The sequence below is a fragment of the Calliphora vicina genome, chromosome 3, assembly GCF_958450345.1.
Source record: "Calliphora vicina chromosome 3, idCalVici1.1, whole genome shotgun sequence".
Taxonomy (NCBI): Eukaryota; Metazoa; Arthropoda; class Insecta; order Diptera; family Calliphoridae; genus Calliphora; species Calliphora vicina.
The window spans coordinates 57,199,260-57,214,041 of NC_088782.1; the positions used below are offsets into that span (position 1 = coordinate 57,199,260).

At 31.0% G+C, this 14,782-nt stretch overlaps 2 protein-coding genes across 2 annotated transcripts; one reads left to right on the plus strand and one right to left on the minus strand.

Moving 5' to 3' along the window:
• The first annotated feature begins 1,373 nt into the window (after positions 1 to 1,373).
• On the plus strand, positions 1,374 to 9,554 carry LOC135954882 (peptidoglycan-recognition protein 3). The gene is made up of 5 exons (XM_065505125.1): positions 1,374 to 1,437; positions 5,317 to 5,670; positions 8,597 to 8,778; positions 8,848 to 8,992; positions 9,065 to 9,554. Exons 1-5 carry the CDS (start codon positions 1,431 to 1,433, stop codon positions 9,268 to 9,270), a joined length of 894 nt encoding a protein of 297 aa, XP_065361197.1. The 5' UTR covers positions 1,374 to 1,430; the 3' UTR covers positions 9,271 to 9,554.
• Positions 9,555 to 12,895: 3,341 nt separating this feature from the next.
• Positions 12,896 to 14,119, minus strand: Cralbp (Cellular retinaldehyde binding protein). The gene has a single exon (XM_065504054.1). The coding sequence runs from the start codon at positions 14,079 to 14,081 to the stop codon at positions 13,107 to 13,109; it is 975 nt and encodes a 324-aa protein (XP_065360126.1). The 5' UTR covers positions 14,082 to 14,119; the 3' UTR covers positions 12,896 to 13,106.
• Positions 14,120 to 14,782: the final 663 nt, after the last annotated feature.

Consider the following 14,782-nt stretch of genomic DNA (forward strand, 5'->3'; position numbering starts at 1 on the left):
TTTGTTTGACAATATTTCGAATATGGTTTTATCTAAATTTTAATTTAATTTTTATTTCAGTTAATTATATAACCGGCCTGTCGGATAATTCTAAAATATAAAATATTCGCAACTGGTTGGTTTTTCAAAGAAAACCCGTTAACCGGTTTTAGAATAGTCTAAGTGACCCACAAAGGTGTAGATGATTTTATCTGAATTTAGTAGTATTTCAATATTTGTAAGACATTTATGAACCAATCTCCATATTTTGTAGTGTGTAAAATTTCATTGAATTTTTTATTTAAATTCCGAACGAAAATTAAATTTACTACAAGATTTAAATCGATTCATTAAATAAGCGATACGTATTGTATACGGAAACTATGCTTCTATTCGAGCTCAACTTTTGTTAGGAGTTTCTCGGCCCCTAAAACTTATTTGTTCTATAAACAAAATTATTTGCTTCACATCAATACTGTGCAAATTTTTCTGACTACAGCTGTAATTATGGATTATTTATTTATTTAGTTTTACACTGCTCTCGTAAAAGAGATTTGGTAACTGTTACTGTACTTTTTAAAACGTTGTTTACTTCATTAACGTACATTTAAACCTCTCTATTGCTTTCCAGATCTCTCTCTCTACAGTTTTTGAAAGGTTTTCTTATCTGTAAAATTGTAGCGAAACATAAAATATTATCGGTTCTTTAGAAGGCTTGGCATTTTTCGATATACTCTACGTGTATTTAATCAAGAATTTATTTCACACGGCAGACAGAACAAGAAAAAACTGAAACGAGAAACGATTAAAAAAGATCGACTAGGAAATCATTACTTATATATTTATTTACATAAAGCGTACTTCTTTGTCTGTTTGCTCTACAATCTGTACCAGAAATTACGACAACAAAAAGGCATAAAACAAACAAATACAAAAACCAAAAACAATACATACATGGATGCATACAATAAAAGGAAAACCAAAAAGATTGCATTGTAGTGAATTTTTGTTGTAAAAATTATCTTCAAATATTCAATTATTTTAAAAACCCAAACAAAACAAAATTCAAGATTATAAAATAGACCTAAATTTCAACGACAACTTTTAGTTGCTTTCGCACGTTCCCCTTCTTCACACATTCACAGTATTGAAATTCAAATCGAGCATTTGAATTTCCTAAATAGATTTTGAATTAATTTCTTTAAAAAATATGATAAATTTTGGCTGGTGTTCAAAACTAAACCGCAACTTGCGTGTTGGTAGCACCAAATTGAATGATTTGCTTCTAAATTAAAAACAAAATTACTCCTCCTGCCTAAAAAACGAAATATTCTATGATCAACCAAGTTCAAGGAACAAGTGTTATTAGTGAAATAAATGTGCATATTTAAAGTGTATTTTCAAATATATATAGTAGTATATTAAAAGAAAATATATTGTTATTATCCATAATGAAAGGTAAGTCATAAACTGCAAGCGATTTATTTTATATTAAGCGAAATACTTACGTATTTAGAACAGAAGATGTACCAAGGAGTAAGCAATTATTGTTAATATATTATTTACTCTCTTGTCTGAAAGTAGATCGTATGGCGCAATCCATTAAAGTCATGGTTTGATTAACGCAAAATATACTTATCACAGAAGCTTTTCATTGCTCTGATTGTTATTAATGAATACATGCCGATTAAAAATATTTGATCGCACACTGTGAGTACAAATCTAGGAAAATGTGTGTGAACCTGTCTGTTCACTTCGGTCCAAAACCAGTAATATGTTTACTTTTCATGTATGTTGTTCAAATAAAGAATCTCATCTTTGATCCCTTTTTAAAATTTATTATTTTTATATGATGTTCGAACATCAACTAAATCATTAATAGAATATGTACTCCTAATATATCCAATCCATTACAGCATTCATGATCGTACGATTATTCGTATAGATTTTTTGTTCGATAGCGAAGTTATAATAAAATATACTAGGCTAACTTAGCCCCTATCGTAGTAAAATACAAAAATGTGAAAAGATTTTATAAGAAACTAGGTGTCCCGGCAAACGTTGTTCTGCCATAGCTCACACAAAGTTTGAAAACTCCCGCTATAATAGTACTCCAGATATGCAATAATAAATTTTTACTTTGTATGGGAGGTGCCATGCCCATTGTGCCTATATAGGTCAATTGTGAATCTAAACCATTCAGGGACCCACTCAAACACACACAACAAATTTCATTGAAATTGGCCCAACCGTTAAGGAGGAGTTCAGTTACTAACACACGTACAGAAGAATTATATATATAAAGATAAATGAATATAATTAATACCGGAATTTTTTGTTAGTTTTTATTTGTATGTATATTTACCATGCTTTTGCCATTGAAAGAGTAACAAATATCCTACGTTTTTAAAAAATCTTGATACTTTTCTTAAGAATTTCGAAAGTTTTTACAGTGGGCAAGTTTCGATCAAACCTATTTTTAGTCAAACTACTTACACTGACAGGAAAGTAATTTATAAAAAGTTGTAAGACTCTTGATATAACAGTTCTTTAAATATTCGAAAATAATTATTTACTTTGTATTATCTGATACCACATATTTTTATACCCTTCACCTTCGTGAGAAGTATATATAAGTTTCTCATTCTGTTTGTAATTTCAACAATATAATTTTCCGACCCTATTGAAATTCTGGATGCTTATTGATAGCGGAATCGAATTGAAATAAATTTTCTGAAGACCCCAGATATCTTCGGGATCCAAATCTTCAATAATTCTGTCAGACATGCTTTCGAGAAGTTTCCTATTTAAAATCAGCAAAATCGGTCCACAAATGGCTGAGATATGAGGAAAAAACCAGGACAACCTCGATTTTTGACCTATACCTGGATTACTAAGTCATTAATATAGACAATATGGATATCTAATGATAGATATTTCAAAGACCTTTGCAACGACGTATATAAGACCATAGTAAGTAGGACCTACAATGGGTCAAAAATATTTTTTAACCCTAATTTTTTTTCACTAAAAAAAATTTAAAGAACAAATTAAAATTTAAAATTTTGAAAAAACAATTTTAAAATTTAAAAAATTAAAAAAAAAAATTTCAAAGTAACATACGAAATTTTTTTTTTCCGAAAATAAAAAAAAATAAATTTTATTTACCTAAAAATATTTAAAATTTGTATTTTGAAGTATAAATTGGTGAAGGGTATATAAGATTCGGTACAGTCGAATATATCTCTCTTACTTGTTAAAAAGTACTATTGCAACAAAATAATACATGCAAAATATTTAGAATCACACTATTAAAGATCTCTATATATCCATTAATAACTATTAACCGAATGTGGAACTCGTTAGTCATCCTATTTCAATCCAACTCACTTTAAAACATAGCAATTAAAACGAAGTACGAAACTCTGTCTATAGTAGTTCTCATAATATTTGATAATGAATATTATAACAATTTTCTTTAAATGGGAGGGGTCATTCCCACTATGTCGATCCCGCTCAATTTCAGCCAAACATCGTAGAAATATAAGAATATAATATTTATTTATTTTGCATGTGAGGTTCCATGTATACTAACAATAACCCGCCCAAATTTTAAACGAAATTTGAAGAACCTCACAATTTTAATTATCCAGATATTCAAATGTGACTATGTATGTATGTATCCAGACAATTTTTAGCTTAATTCCGTACACTGATAAAATACATTACAATTATAGATCCCCAGATATTCGAAATTAACTATTTACTTTCTACGGAAGGTTCCACGCCCTCTAAGCCAATTCGGACAATTTTCAGCCAATCTACATATGTAAAATGATAAGAGAACTATTCGGAAAAACTTTGAATAATCTTGCAATTATAGTTCTCAAGATATTTAGAAAGAACTATTTTGTTTATATGATAGGTGGCTCACTCCCTCTTCCGATCCCTCCAAGTTATGGTTAAACCTCATGCACTAATAAGAAATTGAATCATGTAAAGTTTGAATACTTGTACTATTATAGTTCTTCTGATATTCGCAATGATTATCTACTTTGTATGGGAGGTGCCACACCCGCTAATCTAATTCTGCCTATTTGCAGCTAAACTCCATACAGTAATAAGAAATTGATACGTTAGTTTAAATGCTATTACAATTATAGTTCCCCAGATATTTGAAATATGTAAACTATTTACTTTGAATGGGAGGTGCCTCGCCCACTAATCCAATCCCGATCATTTTCAGCCATGCTATTTAAAATGATAAGAGAGCTATTAGGACAAAATTTGATGACTCTCGCAATAATAGTTCTCATGATATTTTGAAATAACTGTTTACTTTATACGGGAGGTGACACAGCCCCTGTTCCGATCCTTACCATTTTTTGTTAAACTTCATGTCGTGATATGAAATTGATTTATATAAAGTTTGAAGAAGTTCACAACAATAGTACCACAGATATTCGAAAATAAATATTTACTTTATAGTCAGGTACATAAGAATTTCCGGCCACTCAACACCCGGCATTCATGTACCAATCTGGAGTGGTGTGTACTCCAGAGACAGATTTAATTGCAGGTTAACTATCGGTATAAATCCGGATATTCTCACCTCAACCATTGTATCGGATTCATCCCAAAATAGTCGACAACTGTTTGGCCATGATCTCGCGATGGAGTACTTCGCATGATCCTTTCGATAGACCAGCAATAATTGAATTTACCAAGTGCCATCCAAGTATTTGCTTAATCACCATGTCAAATAGCCATTTCGGTTTCTTTGGATTTATACCCCAGGTGCTCCATATAGTCTTTCTTTTTCAAATTAAAATTTGCAATGATGTTCAAAAACATTTTAAGTGACGAACTGTGTAAATTAGGTCACAAACCTAACAATATATTATAGGTGTTTTATCGAATATCTGCCGACGCTATCTCATTAATATATACATATATTTAACAAAAGAAACAGATAAGTATTTTCTCTGCCATACAAGATAAGATGTTTGCTTTAATTAAAACAAATTAAAGTCTACGATCGGACAGCTTCATGACAGATTTTTTCTTTTGCAATATTCTGCTCAAACTTTCAACACTTAAACATTTCTCTATGTACAAGAAAACTATATTAAGATCGGAGTAAAAGTAAAATGCCATTAATATTAGCCAATAAAGGCATTGATATATTTGTGTGGAATTTAAGAACTCAAACCAATAATTATAATTATCAACCGTATGCGATCTATTGCAATTTGATTAAATATTTAGGGGGAAGATTGTTTGAATTTGTATTTGCATTAAATTTATTTAAATCTTTTCGTTTGTCAACTCCTGAAGGTATACAACAACGCAGAAAGTATTATGGATCATTGGATGATACAATTATAACGATCGAAGCCGATGAGAGTACACCTCTGTTGGTGGATCATTTAATATGGCCTAACGACAACAATAACAACAATAGCAATAATAATAATAGTGACAATGAGTCGTCCATCACCGAGAAGCCAACCTTAAAATATGGTGTATCATCTTGGTCATTTGGCAGCAGCAATCCTAGTAATGGCAGTGACTACAGTGCCTACAGTACAAAATCGTTTAAAAGCCATTTCACTGAATTGAGAGTATTGGTATTTGCACTGATCTTAGCAGCAGCTCTTAGCATTGCCATTTATCTACTTGCAATTGAATGTAAGTTGTGTGAGAAACGTACTAACCGTAAAAGATTTTAAATAAAATAATGTAGAAAATTGTAGAGAATAAAAATAATAATAAAACAGTTTGTTATGAAATTAAGATACATAATTTATTTATGGTTTAATAATAATTTAAAAAAAATATTTGTTTACAACTTGTAGATCAGATAACAAGGTTTATCAGAATATAAATGTTCTCGTAATATATATGTTTTTGGGTGATCTTAGGTTTAATTTATAATTGTCAGACCGTTTTAGTGACTCAGTATTGTTATAGCAAGCATTGAACCAATTAAAGAATCAATCGTCTACTTTGAAATATTTTGCCATTCCCTTATAACCGCACCTGATAAAGGTTCCTTCGTGTTATAAATTTGGGTTCGTATTTTGTAATCTAGAATTTCCCATTGGTTTTCTATGGAATTGAGATGTACGATTGAACAGGTTACTTGAAAACACGTAGTACATCATTGGATTGTAACCACTTGGTTACATAGGTGTATTTGGGGTCATTGTAATGAACTTCCAAACCATGAAAAACAGCCCCACACTATAATTTTGCTACCGCCAAACTTGGGGTTAGTTTCTTTCCATTCGGTCATCTTAAATTATATTTGGATTCATCCGAAAAGAGAACGGTATTCCATTTCTGTCTCTACCAGTTTAAATGTTCTTTGGCAAATTGTATATGAGTACTACTTTTTTTTATACCCTTGTCATTTCCACAATATACATAATTTTCCGACCCTATAAAGTATATATATTCTGGATCCTTATAGATAACGGAGTCGATTAAGACATGTCCGTCTGTCTGTCTGTTGAAATCAACTTTCCGAAGCCTCCAAATAACTAACATACACGATTCATACATTAATATCTCCGGAATTCTTCCGGCTCGGTTGCTAAATCGAGAAAAATCGGTCCACAAATGGCTGAGATATAAGAAAAAAACCAGGACCACCTCGATTTTTGACCTATATCTGGATTACTAAGTCATTAATATAGACAATATGGATATCTAATGATATATATTTCAAAGACCTTTGCAACGACGTATATAAGACCATAGTAAGTTGGACCTACAATGGGACAAAATTGGAAAAAATATTATCTCGAATTTTTTTTACACCAAAAGTTTTTTTTCGCTAAATATAAAAAAATTATATTACATCTTACCGAAGTAGGCAGGCTAATTTAAGGGCAGCAGACCTACACCGAATATTAATAGGACCCTTATGATCATAATATCTATACGAAATGATAAAAGTCATGTCTCCTCCTCAGTGACGCTATATCAGTCTATAGGTTCAAATATATGCAAATATCTAGCAATTTTCTCTGATGCATTTATCCTTTTGGTTTTTCTCAGATTGTTTGTTACCTGCATCGTTTTTCTATCGAAAATGTGTGCCATCAATGCAGTCGCGAGAAGAATATGAGAATAAAATATCGAGACTTCGAACTTTGATATCCCCGTGGACAACCTTTCGTCAATCAATAAGGCCTTCCAATAATAAGGTATTTTCAATTGTATTTATTCCATGCTCCAGCTTGGATAACTCCGTGTGAAGTTAATATGGATAAAGGATATGGAGCAATAGGGTATCGAATATAATTGACTAGCTTTTGCCCGCCTTTGAAAATACCTAACTATTGAAACTATTTGCAACGATGTATATAAGACCATAGTAAGTTGGACCTACAATGGGACAAAATTGGAAAAAATATTATCCCGAATTTTTTTTACACCAAAAGTTTTTTTTCGCTAAATATAAAAAAATTTAAAAAAAAAAATTTTTTCAAAAAATTAAAAAAATAACTTTGGAAAAAAAATAAATTTTGTTTACCTTAAAATATTTTTATTTTGAAGTATAATTTGGTGAAGGGTATATACGATTCGGCACAGCTCTCTTATGTGTTTATAATTAAGACCCCCTGCGACTAACAATTTGAGAACTAATTTCCAATTTTAGAATATTGATAACTCCCGGTGAGTTATTTTGGGAATTTCTAAAACTCTCTTGCTATTAAATTATCTTGTCTTGCATTAGTTTTACAGTAACTGTTTCACGAAATTTTTATAATTTCTGAAGTTTTTATTTATTAAGTAAATATTTATAAAAATAGTTTTTTTGCTTCAATCCTGCTCCAAATCGTTCACCTTTGTGGAAGGGTATATATAAGTTTGTCATTCCGTTTGTAATTTTCACAATATAATTTTCCGACCCTATAAAGTATATATATTCTGGATTCTTATAGATAGAGGATTCGATTAAGCCATGTCCGTCTGTCTGTCTGTTGAAATCAATTTTCTGAATACCCCAGATATCTTCGGGATCCAAATCTTTAATAATTCTGTCAGACATGCCTTCGAGAAGTTTCCTATTTAAAATCAGCAAAATCGGTCCACAAATGGCTGATATATGAGGAAAAAATCCGGAACAACCTCGATTTTTGACCTATATCTGGATTACTAAGTCATTAATACAGACAATATGGATAACTAATGATAGATATTTCAAAGACCTTTGCAACGACGTATATAAGACCATAGTAAGGAAAACAAAATTTTTTTATCTAAAAATATTTAAAATTTGTATTTTGAAGTATAATTTGGTGAAGGGTATATAAGATTCGGCACAGCTCTCTTACTTGGTTTTACTAACTATGTATTTAAAAAACTTCCTATCTAAAAAATGTGGAAGTACTTAGTTCAAAATGAATGTAATTTTCATCACTTCTTAAATTCGAATAAATTTGTCAATAATGAAACATCCAAGAAAGAACTGGTTTTAAATATGATCGGGGAATTCAAATATTTTATTTTTATTTAACAATTTTGTGATAATAAAAGTGTTTTTATATTTAATATAAACATAAATATGAATTTAAATATTAACTAAAAATTTGTTCTATTGCAGCACGTTTACCAACTATAACATTATCCTTGGACTTGGTTAGTCATGATATCTGGAGTCACAAACCTATACCAAAATTCAATCATCTTCAACACAACAATGTTGATCACATAATACTCATGCAAACTGGAAACAGAAACTGTGATACATCTGGCGAGTGTTTGGAAGTCTTAAAAGAAATGCAGGTAAGATTTTTTTTTTTAAATTCATATTTATGAATCTATTCTAATATGCTATAATTTACCTAAAAATAGAATAAGAATTTTAAACAACCAGAAGAACTACCATATAACTTTTTAATTGGAGGAGATGGTCAGGCATATGAAGTACGAGGCTGGAAATATCAGAGTAGTATAGAAGGCGTACCACAAGAACAATCACTGGTAATTGGAATAATTGGTAAGCAAATTGGAATAATTTTTGTTAAATACTCGTATATTCTAAATTAAATAATTTGATTTTATTATGTAGGTAATTTTGACCATAGTTCACCATCGAAAATCCTATTACAAACTGTTCAGTCCCTGATACAAGAATCCTCAAAACGTCGCATGGTAAATAGAAAATATAAAATTTATGGACTACGTCGTAATGACCACGACCGAAAAGAGGGCGAACAACTTTTCACTGAAATAAAGGGATGGCCCGAATTTAATGGTTTCCTTACTAAATTCTAATAGATTTAAGTGAAAATAAAATTATGCTCTAGAACAAAAAGTACAAAAGTTATATACATATATTTTTTTGAAATATAAAAAAAACAATAGTAGTATTTATTAAAATTGTTTATCTTAAAGAAATTACACCATATTCAAAAAAACTTTTAAATTTATAAAAGGTTCTATACAAAATTTGTTTATAAACCTTTGATAAATTTAAAAACTGTTTATGAATATGGGATATTAGTTTATCCAATTAATGCAACAAACAAAATTAATTATAATAAAATTTGGAAAAGAAATGTGTGGAGTATTTTAATAAGAAATGTGGGTATTTTTGGTTTACAAGATCGCAAAGGAATTATGTTTATTGAAACAATGGAAATACAGGAATAGTGAGGTCTATAGTCATATTTTTTTTTTAAAAAAAAAAACTATGTAAATAATATTTGATGCCCATGTCCAGATCCCAACACTAATAACAAGCTTAGTGGAATCAGTATATCATTGTCGGTAATATCGAGGAAACCTAGGGTAGTAATAGGAATAACAAACTGCATGTGTAATATGCCTCTAGCTTGCTCATGGATAGAAAAGTAAGTTTTAATCAGAGGCACAATCCAAAGAGAATTTATATCTACACTTTTGAGTAACTTTGTAGTGAATAAATTCCAAGTTCAGTGGGAATCATGCCAAGATTCCTTATTAAATAAAATAAGCATCTAACAACATAGAATGAGCCCTTGATGTATTATATCATGGACCAATGGAAATTGATACTTTTTGCAGATCATATAAAATCCTTTAATTTAAATTACCTTGGAATATTTTTGGAGTCTTGCTACTTCTGGTTCGATGTGCCAGTCTGGATAAATTTCTAGACATAGCTCTCTTGATCTACATTAAATCCATCTCGCGGCATGACAGTATTGGTCACGGTAACATCTTACCGAAGTAGGCAGGCTAATTTAAGGGCAGCAGACCTACACCGAATATTAATAGGACCCTTATGATCATAATATCTATACGAAATGATAAAAGTTATGTCTGCTCCTCAGTGACGCTATATCAGTCTATAGGTTCAAATATATGCAAATATCTGGCAATTTTCTCTGATGCATTTATCCTTTTGGTTTTTCTCAGATTGTTTGTTACCTGCATCGTTTTTCTATCGAAAATGTGTGCCATCAATGCAGCCGAGAGAAGAATATGAGAATAAAATATCGAGACTTCGAACTTTGATATCCCCGTGGACAACCTATCGTCAATCAATAAGGCCTTCCAATAATAAGGTATTTTCAATTGTATTTATTCCATGCTCCAGCTTGGATAACTCCGTGTGAAGTTAATATGGATAAAGGATATGGAGCAATAGGGTATCGAATATAATTGACTAGCTTTTGCCCGCCTTTGAAAATACCTAACTATTGAAACTATTTATAAGTTTGTTTATTAAATTGCCTACTTCATATTCCATAAGTTTTAAGGAGAACAGATTTTGTATAAAAATTTTAATTTTGTTTAGAAAAATATCGAAAATCAGTTAAATTTTGTTCCCTTATTAGTCCGAATTTCAAAACACATTCGATTTTATACTTTAGAAATTAAATTATAATTAAACAAGTAAGAGAGCTATATTCGGCTGTGCCGAATCTTATATGCCCTTCACCAAATTATACTTCAAAATACAAATTTTAAATATTTTTAGGTAAACAAAATTTATTTTTTTTTCAGTTGTTTTTGAATTTTTTGTAAAATTTTTTTTTTCGAATTGTTATTTAAAAGTTTAAAATTTTTTTCCTCATATCTCAGCCATTTGTAGACCTATTTTGCTGATTTTAAATAGGAAACTTCTCGTAAGCATGTCTGACAGAATTATTGATGATTTGGATCCCGAACATATCTGGGGTCTTCAGAAAATTGATTTCAACAGACAGACGGACAGACAAACGGACATGGCTTAATCGACTCCTCTATAAGGATCCAGAATATATATACTTTATAGGGTCGGAAATGAAAAACAAACGGAATGAAAAAATTTAAATATACCCTTCTCACGAAGGTGAAGGGTGTAAAAAGTACCAAAATTAGATTTTTACCCATTTTATCATTTAAAAATACAATTATCGAAAAAGTATTATACACTCGTCCGCTTATTTTTTGACGGCATTCATTTGCTTTTTGAATTTTGATTCCATCTGTCTTAATTTCGGCAATATTAGGTTACAGATTTTAGTCGTTTTTACCGTTTTAGGGATTCTTATTCTGTTCTTGGAAAGAAGTACATGTGCACCGAATTTCAAGTCTCTAGCATATGCCGTATGGGCTGGACGTTGATGAGTCACTGAGTGAGTCAGGCCTTGTATTTATATATGTATACTAGGATAGCCCGGTGGCCGAAATTCGACCACTTTTAAAACGCTTTCTACCACTTTTATGGAAAGAATTTTGAAAAAAAAAGTATATAGTGCATATCTAGAGAACATAACCTTTTAAGCCATCAATATTAGTGAAAAGAGTACCACAAAAAAAAAACGTGTGGTATTACAGAGTGTATGGGTTATCCAGACAACAACTATTCCAGAAGTTGGACGGTAAAGAGCTGGAATCGGTACAACACCATCTAGTGACTGTTCTGCACTACAGGAGCTCAGACTAACAAGGCAACCAACCATAACTATTTCAATATACATATTAGAGTTAATTTCAAAAATTTGATTTGCGGGTATCATCATTTTTCTGAAGGTTTTTGCGTAAATAAAAATAATGGCTTCATTTTTTTTGGAAAATGTTCACTCCTTGTGGTAGTTCAACGCACCTAAAGGCGCGCATTTTGAGCACATTTTTCTGTAGAGCAAAAACTGTTGAATATATGGCAAATCTGATTTCACCAGTCGATTCTACATCAGAAATTAATACAATTGACGTTTTTTGAATCCTTAAAAATAGTTAAAAAAAACCCACAACAGGGGGCGCAAATCTGAGAAAAAAATAAAAAAATGGATTTTAGTTTTTTCAAACATGCACGATGAAAAGCCATTTTAAGTTTAGCAAAACGTCACCAATATTTCCTTTCTATCACTAACCATTTAAAAGTTATGAGGCTTCAAAGTTATTTATTTAACAAGAAAATAATAACTGGTAAAAAAAATTTAGAAATTTTTTTATTAGTTTGCTTTAACAAAACATTTTTAAAGCAACATAACTTTTTAACGAGTTGTGATAGAAAGGCAATATTGGTACCGTTTTGATAAGCTTAAAATGCCTTTTGATCGTGCATGTTTAAAAAATCTAAAATTCTTTATTTTATTTTTTTTCTCAGATTTGCGCCCCCTGTTGTGGGTTTTAGGAACTGCTTTTAAGGATTCAAAAAATATCAATTGTATTAATTTTTGATGCATAATCGACTGGTGAAATCAGATTTGCAATATAATCAACCGTTTTTGCTCTACAGAAAAATTTGCTCAAAATCCGCGTCTTTAGGTGTGTTGAACCACCACAAGGAGTGAAAATTTTCCAAAAAAAAGGACGCCATTATTTTTATTTACGCAAAACCTTCAGAAAAATAATGATACCCGAAAAACAAATGAAGTGACCTGGTCACAAACGAACTCTAATACATATATACAAAAATAAATACATCTTTTCATTTTAATTTGTATGCTTTATTTCTTAAATTAATTTAGTGCAAAACAATAGTTTTGAAAATATATGTAATCATGTATTCAATTCAATAGAAATTCCTCTTAATCTAATCAGAAATACATTTCCTTTTATAACTTAAAACTAATATTGATTTAGTATGCTTTAAAAAAAAGTTTATAATAAAATAAGATTTCATTCAATTAATAATTTTAATCGAATTCCAATTTTCGAAAACTTCCTTGTATCGATTCGATTTGTGACACAAATGTAGGTTGTCCATTGCTCTTCTCGGCATTGTAAGAACTTTTACGTTGTATACCGCGATCACTTAGCAGGCTAATTTCATCTAATTTCGCAATAACATCACGTTTTTCTTTCAGTTCTTGTTTCCATAATTCCACCATTTCGTTGAGAGGCATTTTGCCACCCAGTTCCAAGGGCAGACAATCGGTATCAACAGCTTTGGTTAAATCTTTGTCGTTGGTATAGACGGTAAGACGATTGCGTATTTTGGAGCTGACACGATTTTTCACAAAATCAATCAACCATTTAAGAGTGGAGGGTACATTGACCAAATGGATTTCCTTGTGTCTCAGCGGCAAAGACTGTTCGCCCCATTTGAAGAGACGGGCAAATTCGGTGGGATTCCAATTAGTAATGTGGGCTGTGGTAACACCCGAAAAGTCGCCAACATGTGTCAAACCCATAACCTGGGTCTGGGGATCTTCCATTAGATATTCATAGGTTAAAAAGTGAGCTTTGGCCTGATCCATGCTGGTATATTTCTTGGCATTAAAACCTTTGGCATTAATGATGACCACACGACGACCATGCTTATCACGCTTAGGCGTGGCAAAGATATAACCACTGTTTAGCACATCAATGATTTTCTCATCATTCAAGTCCAGCTGTGTACAATACTCGGGAAATGTTCGTCTGACATTCAAGTACTTGAGTAAAGTCTGCTCAGCCATTGGGACACTGAATTTTTTAGCTCTCAAAAAACGCAACAGAAAATGATCGTCCATTCGCATGTTGCGTATGTCTTCGTTTTTCGTTAGCCAATTGCGAAATTGCTCCAGACTTTGTTCGCGTGTACATTTATCTTCGCGCAATTCACGTTTCGCCACCTTAAGTAGAGCCTCAGATAGGACAGCTTCATTTTGATCGACAGTTTGCTTCATATTGAGTGTTTGTGAGTATGTTCAGAAATGAAGAATTTAAGAATCTGGAAAAATAAACATTTTGGTTAACATTATTTAATATGTAAGTATATTTTTAAATACGCAGCTCTTCAATCTTAATATTAAAATCTTTTACTAATATTCCTCTGCTGCTTTATTTTTAGAAAAACAGAAAATTTGTTTCTAGCGAAAGAAATACCGGCGAATAAAAATTACTAGTTTCTGGGACAAACATTAAAATTCATGCGTGCAATGTAAACAGAGTTTTGGAAGTATTAATTCTTAATTAAATTTTCAAAATAAATTTAATTACGTCTCTTAACCATTCCAAAATTCATTGCGAATTTATTCATAGGCTTGTTTCCTTAATACTTCAAATGTGTTGAATTATTTCCTTTGAGAATTCATTCATTTTGGAATTAATTTCTTTTGAATCATTCAAATCCTAAAAAGCTTTAAAAATATATTGATGTATTGCAATTTTTCTTCAATTCAAATGTAATGTGCCCGACACCACCATAGGGGGGAGGTTGTTCGCTAATAATTTTACCAGGATTTTAAAAGAAGTTGGTCCAACCTTTTTAAGGGTTTCTAATTTAATACACACTCGTAGTTTTAATCGGTATAAAATTTAATTAAAACAAGTAAGAGAGCTATATTCGGGTGTGCCGAATGTTATATACCCTTCACCAAATTATACT

What these genes read in the sequence shown, in the direction of transcription:
- LOC135954882 (XM_065505125.1), top strand. An exon ending in TTATCTACTTGCAATTGAAT is followed by an intron (nt 5,671 to 8,596) that starts GTAAGTTGTGTG and finishes GTTCTATTGCAG; the next exon opens with CACGTTTACCAACTATAACA. An exon ending in ACTGGTAATTGGAATAATTG is followed by an intron (nt 8,993 to 9,064) that starts GTAAGCAAATTG and finishes TTTATTATGTAG; the next exon opens with GTAATTTTGACCATAGTTCA.
- Cralbp (XM_065504054.1), bottom strand. Translation starts at nt 14,081, where the DNA reads ATGAAGCAAACTGTCGATCAAAATGAAGCTGTCCTATCTGAGGCTCTA.